Raw genomic sequence first — 17,541 nt, forward strand, 5'->3', positions numbered from 1 at the left:
CAGGCTACATCAGTTTGTGCTGTTTTTCTTGCATACTGGAAAATGTTCTGGGATTCTTCCATTGCATTGAGGAGTACACCACATCAGTCACTGGTCTCATCAATGACGTCGTCCCCACAGTGACCGTACGTACATACCCCAAACCAGAAGCCATTGGTTTCCAGGCAACATCCGCACTGAGCTAAAGGGTAGAGCTGCCGCGGTCAAGGAGCGGGACTCTAAACCAGACGCTTATAAGAAATCCTGCTGCGCTCTCAGACAAACCATCAAACAGGCAAAGCGTCAATACAGGACTAAAACTGAATCCTACCACACCGGCTCTGAAGCTTGTCAGATGTGGCAGGGCTTGCATACTATTACAGACTACAAAGGGAAGCACAGCCATGAGCTGCCCAGTGAGACGAGCCTACCAGACGAGCTGAATTACTTCCCATGCTCGCTTCGAGGCAAGTAAAACATGCATGAGAGCACCAGCTGTTCCAGATGACTGTGTGATCACACTCTCCATAGCCAATGTGAGTAAGACCTTTAAACAGGTCAACATTCACAAGGCCGCAGGGCCAGACGGATTACCAGGACGTGTATCAGCATGCGCTACATGTTTCAAGCAGACCACCATAGTCCCTGTGCCCAAGAACATAAAGGTAACCTGCCTAAATGACTACCAACCTGTAGCACTCACGTCTGTAGCCATGAAGTGCTTTGAAAGGCTGGTCATGGCTCACAACACCATTATCCCAGAAACCTTAGACCCACTTCAATTTGCATACCGCCCCAACAGATGATGCAATCTATATTGCACTCAACAATGCCCTTGCCCACCAGGACAAAAAGGAACACCCATGTGAGAATGCTTTTCATTGACTACAGCTCAACAACGTTCAACACCATAGTGCCCACAAAGCTCATCACTAAGCTAAGGACACTGGGACTAAACACTTCCCTCTGCAACTGGATCCTGGACTTCCTGACAGGCTGCCCCCAGGTGGTAAGGGTAGGTAACAACACATCTGCCGCGCTGATCCTCAACACGGGGGGCCCTCGGGGGTGCGTGCCCAGTCCCCTCCTGTACTCCCTGTCAACCCATGACTGCAGAGCCAGGCACGACTCCAACACCATCATTAAGTTTGCCGAAGACAACAGCGGTAGGCCTGATCACCGACAACAATGAGACAGCCAATAGGAAGGAGGTCAGAGACCTGGCCAGGTGGTGCCAGGATAACAACCTCTCCCTCAACGTGATCAAGACAAAGGAGAGGACTGTGGACTACAGAAAAAGGAGGGCCTAGCACACCCCCATTCTCATCGGGCTGTAGTGGAGCAGGTTAAGAGCTTCAAGTTCCTAGGAGTCGCCAACAAACTGTCATGGTCTAAACACACCATGAATGTCGTGAAGAGGGCACGACAACGCCTATTCTCTCTCAGGAAACCGTGGTTAAGGGCACTGTACTGCAGCGCAAGCTGTGCCACAAGAGACTCTGGGTTCGCGCCCAGGCTCTGTCGTAACCGGCCACAACCGGGAGGTCCGTGGGGCGACGCACAATTGGCCTAGCGTTGTCCGGGTTAGGGAGGGTTTGGCCGGTAGGGATATCCTTGTCGGGCCAGGCGCAGTGTGCGCTAGCCAAGGTTGCCAGGTGTTTCCTCCAACACATTGGTGCGGCTGGCTTCCGGGTTGGATGCGCGCTGTGTTAAGAAGCAGTGCGTTGGGTTGTGTATCGGAGGACGCATGACTTTCAACCTTCGTCTCTCCCGAGCCCGTACGGGAGTTGTAGCGATGAGACAAGATAGTAGCTACTAAACAATTGGATACCACGAAATTGGGGAGAAAAAGGGGGTCAAATTGTTTTTAAATCTTTTTTTTTTTTTTATTCTACAGCTGCACCATCGAGAGCATCCTGACTGGTTGCATCACCGCCTGGTATGGCAACTGCTCGGGCTCTGACCGCAAGGCACTACAGAGGGTAGTGCGTATGGCCCAGTACATCACTGGAGCAAAGATTCCTGCCATCCACCATCCTCACAAGCCTATGCATAAGCTCTAAAATGTGTATGGGTGTTTTAATTAAGCATCACCTTAGAAAGCGCTGTCCATTTCGTTGTGTTTATGCTTTGAAACAACATCCACAAGGACCATATTTAACACTCAGTTTCAACCTGCTGTTGAACTTCTTTCTTCAAAATGAGAACAGTGAGGTCAGTTTTAAAAGCACAATACTGTTTTACTGATAAGTGTGTGTGATTTTCAATCACATTTGCAATGATATCCGTGTGGTTAGAGGGAACAATAGAGCCCCGAGTACTCGGCCATTAGGACCTGATGAACGTTAGCAAATTGGGTACTACCAAAGTCTTTGAATGTCCTTGAGTGGCCAAGCCAGAGCCTGGACTTGAACCCCATCGAACATCTCTGGAGAGACGTGACAATAGCTGTGCTGTGACGCTCCCCATCCAACTTGACAGAGCTTGAGAGGATCTGCAGAGAAGAGGAGAAACTCCCCAAATACGGCGTGTCAAGTTTGTAGCATCATACCCAAGAAGACTCAATAATCGCTGCCAAAGGTGTTTCAAGAAAGTACTGGGTAAAGGGTCTGAATGCTTATGTTATTTCAGGTTATTATTACTTTTAAATATAAATTTGCAAAAAATTATAAAAACCTGTTTCATCATTATGGGTATAGAGGTCCTGGTATAGAGGTCCTGGATGGTAGAAAGCTTGTAACTGTACTCAGTCAGTGTAGCCTACCGAATCGGTAAGAGAGACGTTAATTTAGCTCCTTAATTTGCATAGGCTAGCCTACTAATAGGCCTAGGCTTTTTGCCGATTATCAGTAAATAAATTATGAAAACATTCGATGAACAATCACTGCAGGAACAATAAGTAGCGGAGAGCCTCATTCGGGTCCAAATAAAATAATTAGAGCCCTCGTGGAAGCCAGGCATTAAAACGGAATTCAACAATAATAGAAGAGGTTTTGACCTTAGGGAATCAAATAAATGTATTGCAAATTAATTAATTTGCCCAAGTTTATATGTCTGTCGGTCTGTGTCTGTCATTTACAATGGTTAAGTCTTTCTACACAATACCACAACACATTTTCACAATCTGGGAGGTAAACTCTATAAAGTATTCAATAATTTCGCTGTGTATTTCAGATGGAACCTTTTGCGATATATCGGTATTGATGCACGGACCGGTTTGGGTTTTTACTTTACCTTCTATAACGGTATTTGAATGTTTGGCTTGGCAAATGTGATACGCAGTGTGTAACGTTCATTTTTATAGTTTACTTCGCGACTTGAGTCATCGCTCTCTCTCCATGCCGCTTTCCACACAGACCTAGCCCCGGCTCCTGTCACTCAAGGAGCGCACTTGTTTTTCCTCCACCACGAGACACTTGCGTTCAGTCTGCATGGTCTATGCAGCTAGTTTGTCTTTTCTTAGCAAGTTGTTCCTAAATCTTGCTAATCGCTAGCTAGCAAATTGACTGAGTAAGAGCAATTAGCTATACAGCCTGATAATAACAGTGATGGTGTCAGAAGTGGAACCCAGGGTCGTTACAATATTTTAGCTACATGAAGTAGTTAAGAGAAAACATTCAATGTAACCAAAGATTATAAGGTCCCCTAGGAAACACCTATCAACACTTTAGTTCCTACCCTGTCACAATAACTCCTCCCTGGCATTTTTCATTCGTTGTCATGTCAAACACTATTAAAAGTTCCCACTATTATATTCTAACTATATAAGACATTCTATTTCCATGATTCCAACAGTTAACCCAAGTGTTTTGCTCTAAATCGCAAGTCAAATTGCAACATTTGGTAAAAATTGCTTGCCCATATCATGTAGCCCTAACTGGCAGTTTAGAACTGATCTCAAATGCAGAAATGGATATAAAAATTACTTTTGGGGGGGTTGAAGTTGAACAGTATAAAACAATCTGAAATGGAGAAAGACCCATTGAAATCACTTTGAATGTATGTGTTGCCAAGCACTACACATCTAGGAAATGTAGAACTTTTATTATTTAAAAATATAAAACACAGTAACAAAAAAAAAAAAAAAAATCATTTTTTAAATACCATATAATATTTTGGCCATATCGCCCAGTCCTACCAGTGGCCACCAAAATGTTTTTTTTTTTTTTTTTTTTTTGCAAAATGCGCTCTAACCCAGGGGGGGCAAACCACCCCCATAAAGTTTTAGGTCTTGTGAGCAGAAACTTGAACATTTGTGCAACATTTGTGCAACTTCCGGTATGCATTTACAGTGGACACTGAGGCTATACCCTTACAGTTTTAGACAGTAGCTAATAGGCTATTGTGGCTATTTGTGTACAATGTAGCCCTACCAACAAAACCAATGGAGCAAATCCCATAACATTCACATGGAAATAGCTTTTGATTTCTATGATATAGCCTACAGTATGTGGTGTTCAATGCAGGCCTACATTGCATGAGACTTAAAAAGTTCACATTATGAAGGGCTCAATATTAATTCAAGATTTTTTTTACTTGGTCTGTAACACCATAGGCCAAATAAGTGACTGTAAATTGCATTGTACGATGCAAGAAACCACTTTACAAAATACAAAAGCCTATTGGCTTATTTGCATATTCAAGCGTGTATTAAAATACAACCACTTTAAATTAAGACATACGCTTTTTACCTGACTGGCTTTTAAAAGACAGCTTGAAATGTATCCTACACGTTTTGTGCTCTTGTAGGAAGCAGTAACTCCACATCGCTGACCTATACTTATCTATAACACGCCAACGAGCAAAGAATATCAACAAATGTGCACACGCGCAGCTCTGAACTGAAAAGCGCATTCACTCGCGGGAGTTTTAAAGACCGCTCGTGGGCTATCTCCACCAATATAATTCTACTCCGTTGTGCTCTGGCTCTGCCTACAACAAAATCACACTCAACCTTGCAAAGTTAGATTTGCTTTGTTGCATTGAAAAGAGGCTGATATAATGTTGATTCGATCACACAAAAAAACGTTGATCTAGATAGCGCAAAATAACGGGGTGAACTCAGTGAAGTTCAATCTCTTGCGTCTGCGCTGCACGGCATTTCTTCTGTCCGGCAGTCCTGGAGGTGGTCCGCGGCAGTGCACAGCTTAGGTGGGGACATTGGTCAAAAGCTTCACGTTTCTCGGCATTTACTGACAACGTGAAATGGTCCCTTCCTAAAGACAGCGTGGTGAAGGCGGCGCAACAGGACCCTTCAACCTCAGGAGGCTGAACATTTTTAAATGTAACTAGGCAAGTCAGTTAATAAATTCTTATTTACAATGATGGCCTAGGTGGGTTAACTGCCTTGGGTTAACTGCCTTGTTCAGGGGCAGAAAGACAGGGCTCTCCAGGGGATGGTGCAAACGGCCCAACACATCACCGGAGGTACACTGCCTGCCCTCCAGGACATCTACATCAACCAGTGTTACAGGAAGGCCAAGAAGACCATCAAGGCCTTCAGCCACCTGAGCCACGGCCTGTCCACTACTATCTAGAAGGCGGTACAGATTAGGTCGACCAATTATGATTTTTCAACACTGATACCAATTATTGGAGGACCAAAAAAAGCCAAATTAAATCGGCCTATTAAACAAAAATATATATATATATTTGTAATAATGACAATTACAACAATACTGAATTAACACTTATTTTAACTTAATATAATACATCAATAAAATCAATTTAGCCTCAAATAAAATGAAACATGTTCAATTTGGTTTAAATAATGCAAAAACAAAAGTGTTGGAGAAGAAAGTAAAAGTGCAATATGTGCCATGTAAAAAAGATAACGTTTAAGTTCCTTGCTCAGAACATATGAAAGCTGGTGGTTCCTTTTAACAGGAGTCTTCAATATTCCCAGGTAAGAAGTTTTAGGTTGTAGTTATTATAGGAATTATAGGACAAGCTCTCTCTATACGATTTGTATTTCATATACCTTTGACTATTGGATGTTCTTTCTTATAGGCACTTTCGTATTGCCAGTGTAACAAGTATAGCTTCCGTCCCTCTCCTCGCCCTTACCTGGGCCCGAACGAGGAACACATCGACAACAGCCACCCTCGAAGCATCATTACCCATCGCTCCACAAAACCCGCGGCCCTTGCAGAGCAAGGGGAACAACCACTCCAAGTCTCAGAGCGAGTGATGGTCGAATCCGGAAACTATCATCTCGAAAACAAGACGTTTATTCTTTCAGTGAAATACAGAACCGTTCCGTATTTTATCTAACGGGTGGCATCCATAAGTCTAAATATTCCTGTTACATTGCACAACCTTCAATGTTATGTCATAATTACGTAAAATTCTGGCAAATTAGGCGGCCCAAACTGTTGCATATACACTGACTCTGCATGCAATGAACGCAAGAGAAGTGACAATTTCACCTGGTTACTATTGCCTGCTAACCTGGATTTCTTTTTGCAAAATATGCAGGCTTAAAAATATATACTTCTGTGTATTGATTTTAAGAAAGGCATTGATGTTTATGGTTTGGTACACATTGGAGCAAGACAGTCCTTTTTCGCAAATACGCACCGCATCGATTATATGCAACGCAGGACACGCTAGATAAACTAGTAATATCAACCATGTGTAGTTAACTAGTGATTATGATTGATTGTTTTTTATAAGATAAGTTTAATGCTAGCTAGCAACTTACCTTGGCTTCTTACTGTATTCGCGTAACAGGCAGTCTCCTCGTGGAGTGCAATGTAATCAGGTGGTTAGAGCATTGGACTAGTTAACTGTAAGGTTGCAAGACTGAATCCCCGAGCTGACATGGTAAAAATCTGTCATTCTGCCCATGAACAAGGCAGTTGGCCTAGGAACGGTGGGCTATCATTGATGATAAGAATGTGATCTTAACTGACTTGCCTAGTTAAATAAAGGATAAATAAAAGGTGTAAAAAATTTTTTTTTAAATCGTCCAAATCTGTGTCCAAAAATTCAGATTTCCGATTGTTATGAAAACTTGAATCGGCCATTTCGATTAATTGGTCGACCTCTACTACAGATGCATCAATGCTGGGACCAAGAGACTGCGAAACAGCTTCTAACTCCAGGCTATCAGACTGTTAAACAGTCACCACTACCCTTAGTCACTGTTTTAGTCAACTACCACCCAGTACTCTACCCTGCACCTTAGAGACTGATGCCCTATGTACATAGTCATTGAATACTGGGTCACTTTAATAATGTTTACATACACATATGAAGTATACTGTATTCTAATCATGGCTCATCCTATATAGCCCAACTACTGCTGCACACACACACACACACACACACCTGTCCATTACTGTCTTTACACAATCTATTTTTTAAATGACATACAGCATTCTGAAAGTAATCAGACCCCTTGACTTTTTCCACATTGTTACATTACAACCTTATTCTAAAATGTATTACATTTTATTTTTTCAATCTATACACAACCCATAATTACAAAGCAAAAACAGATTGAGAAATGTTAGCAAAATTATTTTAAAAATTAAATTTACAGAAATATTCAGACCCTTTACTCAGTAATTTGTTGAAGCACCTTTGGCAGCGATTACAGCCTTGAGTCTTCTTGGGTTTGACGCTTGGCACACCTGTATTTGGAGAGTTTCTCCCATTCGTCTCAACCTTTGTCAAGTTGTATGGGGAGCGTTACTGCACAGCTATTTGCAGGTCTCTCTAGCAATGTAAGATCGGGATCAAGATCGAGCCACTCAAGGACATTCAGACACTTGTCCCGACGCCACTCCTGCGTTGTCTTGGCTGTGTGCTTAGGGTCGTTGTCTTGTTGGAAGGTGAACCTTCGCCCCAGTCTGAGGTCCTGAGCGCTCTGGAGCAGGTTTTTTTCAAGGAGCTCGCTGTACTTTTCTCTGTTCATCTATCCTGACTAGTCTCCCAGTCCCTGCCGCTGAAAAACGTCCCCACAGCATGATGCTGCCAGCACCATGCTTCACAGTATGGCTTGGTTTTTGCTCTGACATGCACTGTCAACTGTAAGACCTTATATATAGACAGGTGTGTATGCGCGCCTTTTCAAATCATGTCCAATCAATTAAATTTACCACAGGTGGACTCCAACCAAGTTCTGGAAACATATCAAGGATGATCAATGGTAACAGGATTCACCTCAGCTCAATTTCGAGTCTCATAGCAAAGGGTCTGAATACTTATGGAAATAAGATATGCTTATTTTCAATACATTTGCATAAAATATCTTAAAACCTGTTTTTGCTTTGTCATTATAGGGTATTGTGTGTAGATTGAGGAACATTTTTATTTAATAACTTTTAGAAAAAGGCTTTAACAATTTTGAAAAAGGGGTCTGAATACTTTGAATGCACTAAATATTTTAGTCTGACATTGCTCGCTCCGATATATCTTAATTTTTCCCCCTGGATTATATGTGTATTGTTTTTTTAAATGTTTCATTGCTAGGTATTACTGAAATGTTGGAGCTAGAAACACAAGCATTTTGCAGCACCTGCAATAGTATCTGCAAATCTCTGTACACGGCCAGCAAAATTAGATTTCATGGTTGACTAAAAGCAAATGTTGACAGTTATTCTAACATCAATGTGCGCATCGGAATTCGGTAAGGAGGACACGTGGTTGAATCCTCAAGTTGCATGTTCTGTTAAAATGAATTACCCATAATCTAAATTGTGATGTACTCACCTCCTCCACAGTACAGGGTAAGACCACACGGCTGAAAGAGAGAAGAGCAGAAAGAGAGATGAGACTCGGTTCTATGGAGAACACTGACTGACACTGGCCATCACAATCACATCTAGGCCTGAGTCGACAAATGAGTGGGATATATTTAGTTCCAATAGGCATACAAGCCATATGTGTTCTCTACTAGCCTCGTGGAATTCGGAATGGGTTGCTGTTTTGATAAACAGATTTGACTAGAGGAATACTTTTAAAAAAATTTTTTTTAAAGTGAGACTTGATACCCTTGCTTTCTTTTTGGCCAAAGCAGCTATAATAATTTTCATTGTGCAAGGCCATTGCCTCATGACTTTGTGACTGAAGTAGCCCCCATCAGCCTGTTTGATGATAGCAGCAGTGGGCTCAGCTTCCATGAGAGGTTCCCTCAGTGCACAGGAACAGGAAATGACTCCAGGTCACTCTTCCTGCGTCACATGACATGATGAAGGCAGCTCCAGCTATAACCTACTGCCTGACAGTCAGGACACTGCCAAGTTCAGCTAAATGGAAACCAGAGAGACTACCCAACAGCTCATCCAGCCACAGAGGGTGTTGTGTGCAGCGTTGCCCCACCCAATGACCACTAAAACCAGACAGGAATATCATAGAGAAAGGAATGCAGAAACAGTTTTCCGTAAGAATATATTATACTCTCTCTCGTATATAAAAAAGGGTGGTAAGCCTATTCCATCCATATGTAGCTCTACTAGCAGGACGCTCTTTGTTTTGTTGATCCATGGTTAACCTTAAAACATAAAAGAACCAATGAGTTACAATCATTTACCAAACAGTGCTGTGGTACACACTCTAAAATGATACCATTGACCATAGCCTTGAAAGCAGTAACAATTCAAGAATAGCATTTAGGAATGCACGATATAAAATCGGTAAGCATTTCAGAAATCAGCTGATATTAGCTAAAAATGTCGGCATTGGCCCGACGTCTAGTTTAACGCTGATGTACAAAAAACTGATGTCAAAGCTGACGTGCATACCTATATAACGTAGGTAGATGACGTGCATACCTATAGAACGTAGGTAGATGACGTGCATACCTATAGAACGTAGGTAGATGACGTAATGACGCAACAACAAAAAAGCGCTACATGTGCAACATAGCCTTCCTAACCGAGCCCACAATGTCTGCTGTGTGGAACTGTTTTGAAGATAACAAAGGCGATATGCAACATTTGTGCTGCTATTATTTCCAGAGGGGAGAAAGTGAAATCTTTCAATACCACAAACCTAATTACTCATTTGAAAGTGCATCAACCCCAGACGTTCAGTGACTACTTAGAACTAAAGCAGAAAAAAACTAAGTGCACACTTCCAACAACTAAACAAGTTCAAGTCAAGCAGTCATTTGAAAGAGTAAGAACATTTCAGCGAGACAACTCGAAGGCGAAATCCATTAAACGCCAAGACTATCAACCGTTCTCTGTCGTGGATGATGTTGGCTTTCGCCGACTGGTCGAACCCCGGTACACATTACCAAGTAGGCTCTATTTTTCAGATGTTGGCCTACCAGAGTTACACAGTATTGTTGAAACACACATCCATGAGCTACTTGCTATGGGCGTCACTGCTATTATCTTCACGACTGACATTTGGACCAGCGATGTCATCCCCACGAGCATGCTGAGTCTGACAGCACAGTGGGTCAACGAGGATTTCGTACTGAGGAAAGCCATATTGCATTCTCAAGAATAGGGTTGCCAAGGGTCGGAAATTTTCCATGGGAAGTTAAGCACGGGAATTTGGGGAATTTTGCTTAAATTCATCAAAAAAAGTTAAACTAAGAGTGAACCTTTGTGGGATACACTTAAGGCAATTCTAGGTCTTGTGGCATATTTTGGTTAAACTATCCCCAATTCAATGGAATTGTAACCCTATGTACAGCTGAGTCTCAAGATCTTGCACACTAAATGAGATGCTCGAGCCCACACTACTACACTGTCTGAGCCAAGGACTCCATGCCTTCTGGTAAGTTTTGATTACAATACTGGGTGGGGTGAATATATTTAATATGACATACATGATTTTTTTGTTAACTAGTAAATAGTAGTTTACAGCAAAGTGTGTTTAAATCCTTTATAACTTGTTAACAATTTCTGCTAGTTAATTTTTGCTACCATGTGGGTTTTAGCTTGCTTGAGCCTGCTAACTGAGTGTTAATTCACCCGTTTCCATAAGTTTCATAATTTTTTTTTTTTTTCCCAAAGGAGTCGTTTAATCTAACTGCTTAATAATTTACCTGTACATGGAATTGTATTTGTTTTTTTTACTAATCTTTAAAGGAAAATGCCACTGGCACTATCTGATGTGTGGAGATATTTCACTGCAGCTAATGTAGAAGGAAAAGCTGTGTACTTGTGCAAATATTGTGCCAAATCATATGTAAAGAAAGCAACAAAGATGCAGAATCATCTGGCCAAGTGCATCAAGTTCCCTCAGTTCTCACAAGCGACCTCTGACAAAAGTCCCTCTACTTCTATGAAGTGAAAATTATGAATCAGACACCTTGTCGATAGCAACAGCTCATGGTCCTCCTAGAATCATAAGTTTTTTTTGACTCAATGGAGGAATGTAGTCAGAAATGCTGATGAATGTCTTGCTCGAGCTGTGTATGCAACTGGTTCACCTCTGATGCGTACAGGCAATGTGTATTGGAAGAGATTTCTGAATGTTCTTCGGCCCAGCATACACCCCTCCAACCAGACATGCGTTACCTACACAATTGCTGGATGCAGAGTTCAAGTAAAGGTCAAGCAAATCATGTAGAAAGCAGACTGTATTCCAATCATCGCTGATGGGTGGTTGAATGTTCAGGGGCAAGGAATAATTAACTACATCATCTCCACCACTCAACAAGTATTTTACAAGAGCACAGACAAGGGACGACAGACACACCGGTCTCTACATTGCAGATGAGCTGAAGGCAGTCAATGACCTTGGACCACAGAGGGTATTTGCACTGGTGACAAACAATGCTGCGAACATGAAGGCTGCTTGGTCTAAAGTGGAGGAGTCCTACCCTCACACCACACCCATTGGCTGTGCTGCTCATGCATCGAATCTGCTCCTCAAGGACATCATGGCACTGAAAACAATGGACACACTCTACAAGAGAGACAAGGAAATGGTTAGAATAAGAGCACCACATTGAAGCTGCCCAGCAACACCCGTTGGCGTGGTGTTGTCATCATGTTTGACAGTCTCCTGGTGGGGAAGGAGTCTCTCCAAGAAATGGCCATATCAGTCTGCCGATATGGACAGCCCCATCAAGAAGATCCTCCTGGATGATGTGTCTTGGGAGAGAGTGGTAAGCAGCCTGAAACCTATAGCTGTAGCCATTGCACGGATTGAGGGAAACAATGCCATCCTGTCTGAAGAGAAGAAATCCGTACTGCCCTGCCCACTTCACTGTTGCACCAAGCAGAGAAAACTGAAGTTCTGAAATAAATCAGTGTGTGAAGACTTCTGCCTGAAGCGTGAAGACTTCTGCCACAGTGTACATGTTGGACCCCAAGTATGCTGGCAAGAGCATCCTGTCTGGTGCAGAGATCAACACCTTGCCACCTTGGCCTGGATGAGGGCAAGGTTCTTGGCAGTCTGGTGTCTGGCAATCATCCTCCAAATCCCACCAACATCACCAGTCTCAGACCGCAACTGGTCCTTGTTTGGGAACACACAAACCAAAACACGCAACAGGCTGACCAATACAAGGGTTGAAAAATTGGTGGCCATCTGGGCAAGTTTGAGCCTGACAACGAGCCATCCGCAACAAGGTTGGAAAGTAACAGTGAAGATGAGGCCTCAGAGTGATGTTGAAGAGGTGGACATTGAGGAGGTCCAGAGAGAAGACATGGAAGCCTGAGAGGAAGATAGTTTCTAGACTAAGGCTTTGGTTATCATTTTACAGATGTAAGTTTACATTTTTTTTGGGACATGCGATGGATCATTCAATATTCCCTTTATTTTGTTGTTCAGTGAAATCATCCCAAGTGTAGAGTCAACTCATTTAATTACATTTCAATTTGTAACTAGTGTTTTTTTTATATTGGAAGGATTTAATTATTTGCAATTATGTCTACTTATGATAAGTTAAAAGGTTTAGGTTTCTGTCTCCATATGATAAATATATCCAATGCAAACATCTACATTTAAATGGTATTAATATTAATTTGTATATATATTTCCGTTAATTCCCATGGAAAGTTTCCACCTCTGAATATTCCCCAAAATGTGCAACCCTACTCAAGAATGTGCTGGTTCTCATACCGCTGCTGTCATTTCAATGGCATTTGAGAACATGAGCACACTCCTAGCGCCATTCGAACAACTGACTGGAGAAATAAGCTCATCAACTGCATCTGCAGCAGACGTGATACCCTCTGTCATGACATTGAAACACCTGTACAACAAAACTGCCGACACAGACCGTGGGGTTAACTTGCATAAGTACTCTACTTGTGGCTGTGAACAAGCAATTTGGTGGCATTCTCTCTGAGACTCTACACTGTGTCGCCACCATGCTTGATGCTAGGTACAAGGACCGCTACTTCAATGCAGACAAGAAACAGGGTTTACGTGAAATGTTACAGACACAGCTGGACAAGATGGAAACGGACACAGTGACAGTGCGCACCGAGGAAGAGGACCCACGATAGATGAGGCCACGGACAGACAGAGCTGAAACCTCACTTCTTGACATGTATGATGAAATCCTGGTTGAGAAAAAACAACGGAACAGCACAGCAAGTAAGTGAAAGAAATAGGTTTTGATTAGGTTTTACTGGTAATCACATAAAATGTATTTGTCACATACACATGGTTAGCAGATGTTAATGCGAGTGTAGCGAAATGCTTGTGCTTCTAGTTCCGAAAATGCAGTAATAACCAACGAGTAATCTAACCTAAATTCCAAAACTACTACCTTATACACACACACAAGTGTAAAGGGATAAAGAATATGTACATAAAGATATATGAATGAGTGATGGTACAGAACGGCATAGGCAAGATGCAGTAGATGGTATCGAGTACAGTATATACATGAGATGAGTAATGTAGTGTATGTAAACAAAGTGGCATAGTTTAAAGTGGCTACTGATACATGTATTACATAAAGAGCCAGTTGATGGTATCGAATACAGTATATACAAATGAGATGAGTAATGTAGGGTATGTAAACAATATAGTAAGTAGCATTATTTAAAGTGACTAGTGATATTTTCCATCAATTCCCATTATTAAAGTGGCTGGAGTTGAGTCAGTGTGTTTAACAGTCTGATGGCCTTGACTGAAAAACAGCTTCTGTCTCTCGGTCCCAGCTTTGATGCACCTGTACTGACCTCGCCTTCTGGATGATAGCGGGTTTAACAGGCAGTGGCTCAGGTGGTTGTTGTCCTTGATGATCTTTATGGCCTTCCTGTGACATCGGGTGGTGTAGGTGTCCTAGTAGTTTGCCCCCGGTGATGCGTTGTGCAGACCTCACTACCCTCTGGAGAGCCTTACGGTTGTGGGCGGAGCAGTTGCCGTGCCAGGCGGTGATACAGCCCGACAGGATGCTCTCGATTGTGCATCTGTAGAAGTTTGTGAGTGCTTTTGGTGACAAGCCAAATTTCTTCAGCCTCCTGAGGTTGAAGAGGCGCTGCTGCGCCTTCTTCACGATGCTGTCTGTGTGGGTGGACCAATTCAGTTTGTCTGTGATGTGTACGCCGAGGAACTTAAAACTTACTACCCTCTCCACTACTGTTCCATCGATGTGGATAGGGGGGTGTTCCCTCTGCTGTTTCCTGAAGTCCACAATCATCTCCTTTGTTTTGTTGACGTTGAGTGTGAGGTTATTTTCCTAATCAGGACGTACATAAATGCCAACAAAATAATTTTTTGGTCAGTGTGTGCGTTTCAACTACTTAACGGTATTAGAATGCTTAAAAGGCTGCTAAAAATATATAATCGGTATTGCGTTTTTTGGCAAGGAAAATACTGGATATTAGTATCGGCCAAAAATTTCACATCGGTGCATCCCTAATAGCATTACAACCAGTGACCATCTTACAGAGGCCGGTTATCCATATACCCAGGCAACAAGGGTGCTTTTCAGTTCGGAAGATGACTGCTGTAATGACAGCTGTAACAGGCTAGCCTGAGACTTAATGCTCTGTCACACACTAAGCCATATTGAGAATGGATAGAGACTTAAAATGCATTTACTAGAAGTGTGCTCAGTCCTAAAACTAAACGAGTATCGTAACGGATATGGAGAATTTTCCGAATACGATTATGACAAGTATTTTTTGCAATTATCATTGATCAGGAAAAGAGTATTTTTCGGCATCTCTTTCACTCAAACCGTGAAAGAGTGCTGTGTGCTCTAAATAACTATTGGCTAGTGCTTCTGTATGTAAAGAAATGGGCGGGGTAAAGGTTGAGCCTGCTGCAATGATTGAATTAGAACAAGCCGCTCTCCACCGACTCATTTTCCCAGACAGACTCACACAGCAACTCGTCTCAGGCCACAAGTTTCCCCTTCTCCAAACATCATGTATGAATCCAAATCCGTAGCTAGTCATTGTTGTTCAATCTAGTTATTTCCATTCAACTTTGCTGAGGCTATATGGTTGTTTTTGTCTGTCTACTTGGCATTGTTAACTAGGCCTACTTTGTCTGCCCATGTATTATTCCATTGCTGATGACGTCTGTCGTTATCCAAGCCCATGCTTGCTTGATATTATTATTTATTCTCACCCAGGCATGTTTACTGAGCGACAAATCATTCGAAAATAAAATGACAAATGTAGATTTATTTTTTGATTGTACAAATGTGGCATAAGTGTCAGGAGAGAAAAGTTTTGCTTCTCACTAAAGTGAAACAATGTGGGACAAGCAAGTTAGCCTACCTTCACCTAAATCTGTGTCTGGAATAAATGCAGGCAGTGTATTAAGCTATTTATTGGCCTATGTCGTTGATAACTGAATAGGACTAAGTAAGTAAATCATGTACATGTTCATTTGTTGGTCGTTTAACAATGTGTGTGAATGAGTGAAGGAACATCCGATGTGCTCTGAGATGCATTCAGGAATGGGCACTTGAGGTATACGCTTTACCGGCATTTAAAGAGCACATCTGAGGTTTTCAAGTAAAGAAGGCAACGAGGAGAGACCTTGCCTATCCACTACAGTGACTGACAGACAGGGGCCGTGAAGGCCAAACTGGTGTAATGCAATATTTCACTGTTTGGCATGTAACAAGGTCATACAAACCACACCACTTATTGAAATATGCTAGATTAGGCTATTTTTTAAAATAAAAGACAGATGAAACTACCTCTCATAACAAAAATGAGGCTATTGAAGACAGGATGTCTATTCTCAGCCTTGTGAGCTAACAATTAGTGACATTGGCCTAAATCTGAGTGGCATGTGCATGAGAGCAGCCACACAACTTCAGCGTGGATCTGCAGTAGGCTACACGCTCACAAATTCAGAACATGCCTAAGGGTTTGTTTCTCAAAGACTGTTTCTTAACTCTGCAATAGATTAGTGTAACAAAGATTAGAAAATAATCTCCCTACTAAATTGTTTGTATTCTGAATGTGGTGAGGTTACCTCACACATGATATGACTAAACACTGATTCCCCCCCCCATATAGCCATAAGCTTAGTTTAGTAGGCTTTTATACGAGGCAGGGTATAGCTGCATTAAGAATCAATGATATGGATCACATCAAGTTGAATAAAAATGTGTAGGCCTACTGACAATCAACACAAATTGGGGTACATTCTACCTCTTCAGACATACAAACGTCTTCCTGAATCAGACTAGATTAGGCATACTGATTGTTTCAACTGGGAACCATTGGCACACCAAGTGTCGGTGCAGAATGTCTGATGCACCCTTGTTATTTCTCTCACAAGCAGATTTGTCCTTGGTCAGCAGTTTGGTCAAAGTTCATAAATCACTAGCCTGCCAGGAAGACTTGAGCACCGGCAAAGTTGGCAACCCTGTTCAACACACCAGTGTCCAGTTTCCCAAACGCACCACAAGGCTACGTTCATCGTTAAAACCAGTTCGAACGATGAACTTAGCCTTAAGATATTTTGGGAAACTGGGTTCTACAGGCAGTGGTCTGAAGTTGTAGTACGCGTGCACTTTAGTCTCCCTTCCGCTAGGTAGCTAGCTAGAAAGTTACCATTATCGACAGTAAACTACAAAAACGCGGAACTTTCAACCTACACCAAACAATATACGGTACATTGTTAGCTAACTGGGAAGTGTACCCTTTCGATACTAGATAATCGAAAAATATTCCATATTGTTGTACTTTGATAGCCAGCTGGCTAGCACAATAGCAGTGAAAAGCCGAAAGAAAGGTGCGTCGGCTAATGTTAGGAGCCTATGCTGACTCGCTGTCATCGGGTAGGCCGGATCTGAACAATCCCACCCTACCAAACAAAGTTTTTATTTGAGTAAAAACATCTACGAAGAATCGCAGTATTCAAAAATATTGTATATTATCACACACATTACAGTAAAATCAAGAAAACTTTGGACTTACTATTCCTTGATCAGGACCATTGTCACTTTTTCCGCTGCGGCTGCGTACTACAACTGACGTCATGTGCCATTTCAACAACTCCCATATTGGCCCCTTATCGTCTGTGATTGGTGAGAGTGGAGATACTTTGCGTGACCTCAAAGTGGATAGATATAACTACTGTCATTATGAAAATGTTTGTCAATATTTCATACTGAAAAGTATCATTCATTTGTGCAGGATTTTGCAAGATTCTGCTTGTCTG

The 17,541-nt window shown here is 42.1% G+C and overlaps 1 protein-coding gene across 1 annotated transcript in view; it reads right to left on the bottom strand.

Moving 5' to 3' along the window:
* The window catches only part of LOC139389785 (phosphatidylinositol transfer protein beta isoform-like), a 43,320-nt gene extending 25,993 nt beyond the window's left edge, over positions 1 to 17,327 (bottom strand). The window contains exons 1-3 of the mRNA XM_071136732.1: positions 17,298 to 17,327; positions 8,698 to 8,728; positions 2,344 to 2,739 (exon numbers count right to left, since the gene is read on the bottom strand). Coding sequence (XP_070992833.1) covers positions 2,344 to 2,448 — 105 coding nt within the window. The 5' untranslated portion in view covers positions 2,449 to 2,739; positions 8,698 to 8,728; positions 17,298 to 17,327. The remainder of the gene's footprint in view (positions 1 to 2,343; positions 2,740 to 8,697; positions 8,729 to 17,297) is intronic.
* Between the last annotated feature and the right edge of the window lie 214 nt (positions 17,328 to 17,541).

This window comes from Oncorhynchus clarkii, chromosome 30 (genome assembly GCF_045791955.1).
Source record: "Oncorhynchus clarkii lewisi isolate Uvic-CL-2024 chromosome 30, UVic_Ocla_1.0, whole genome shotgun sequence".
In the NCBI taxonomy this organism is placed as follows: domain Eukaryota; kingdom Metazoa; phylum Chordata; class Actinopteri; order Salmoniformes; family Salmonidae; genus Oncorhynchus; species Oncorhynchus clarkii.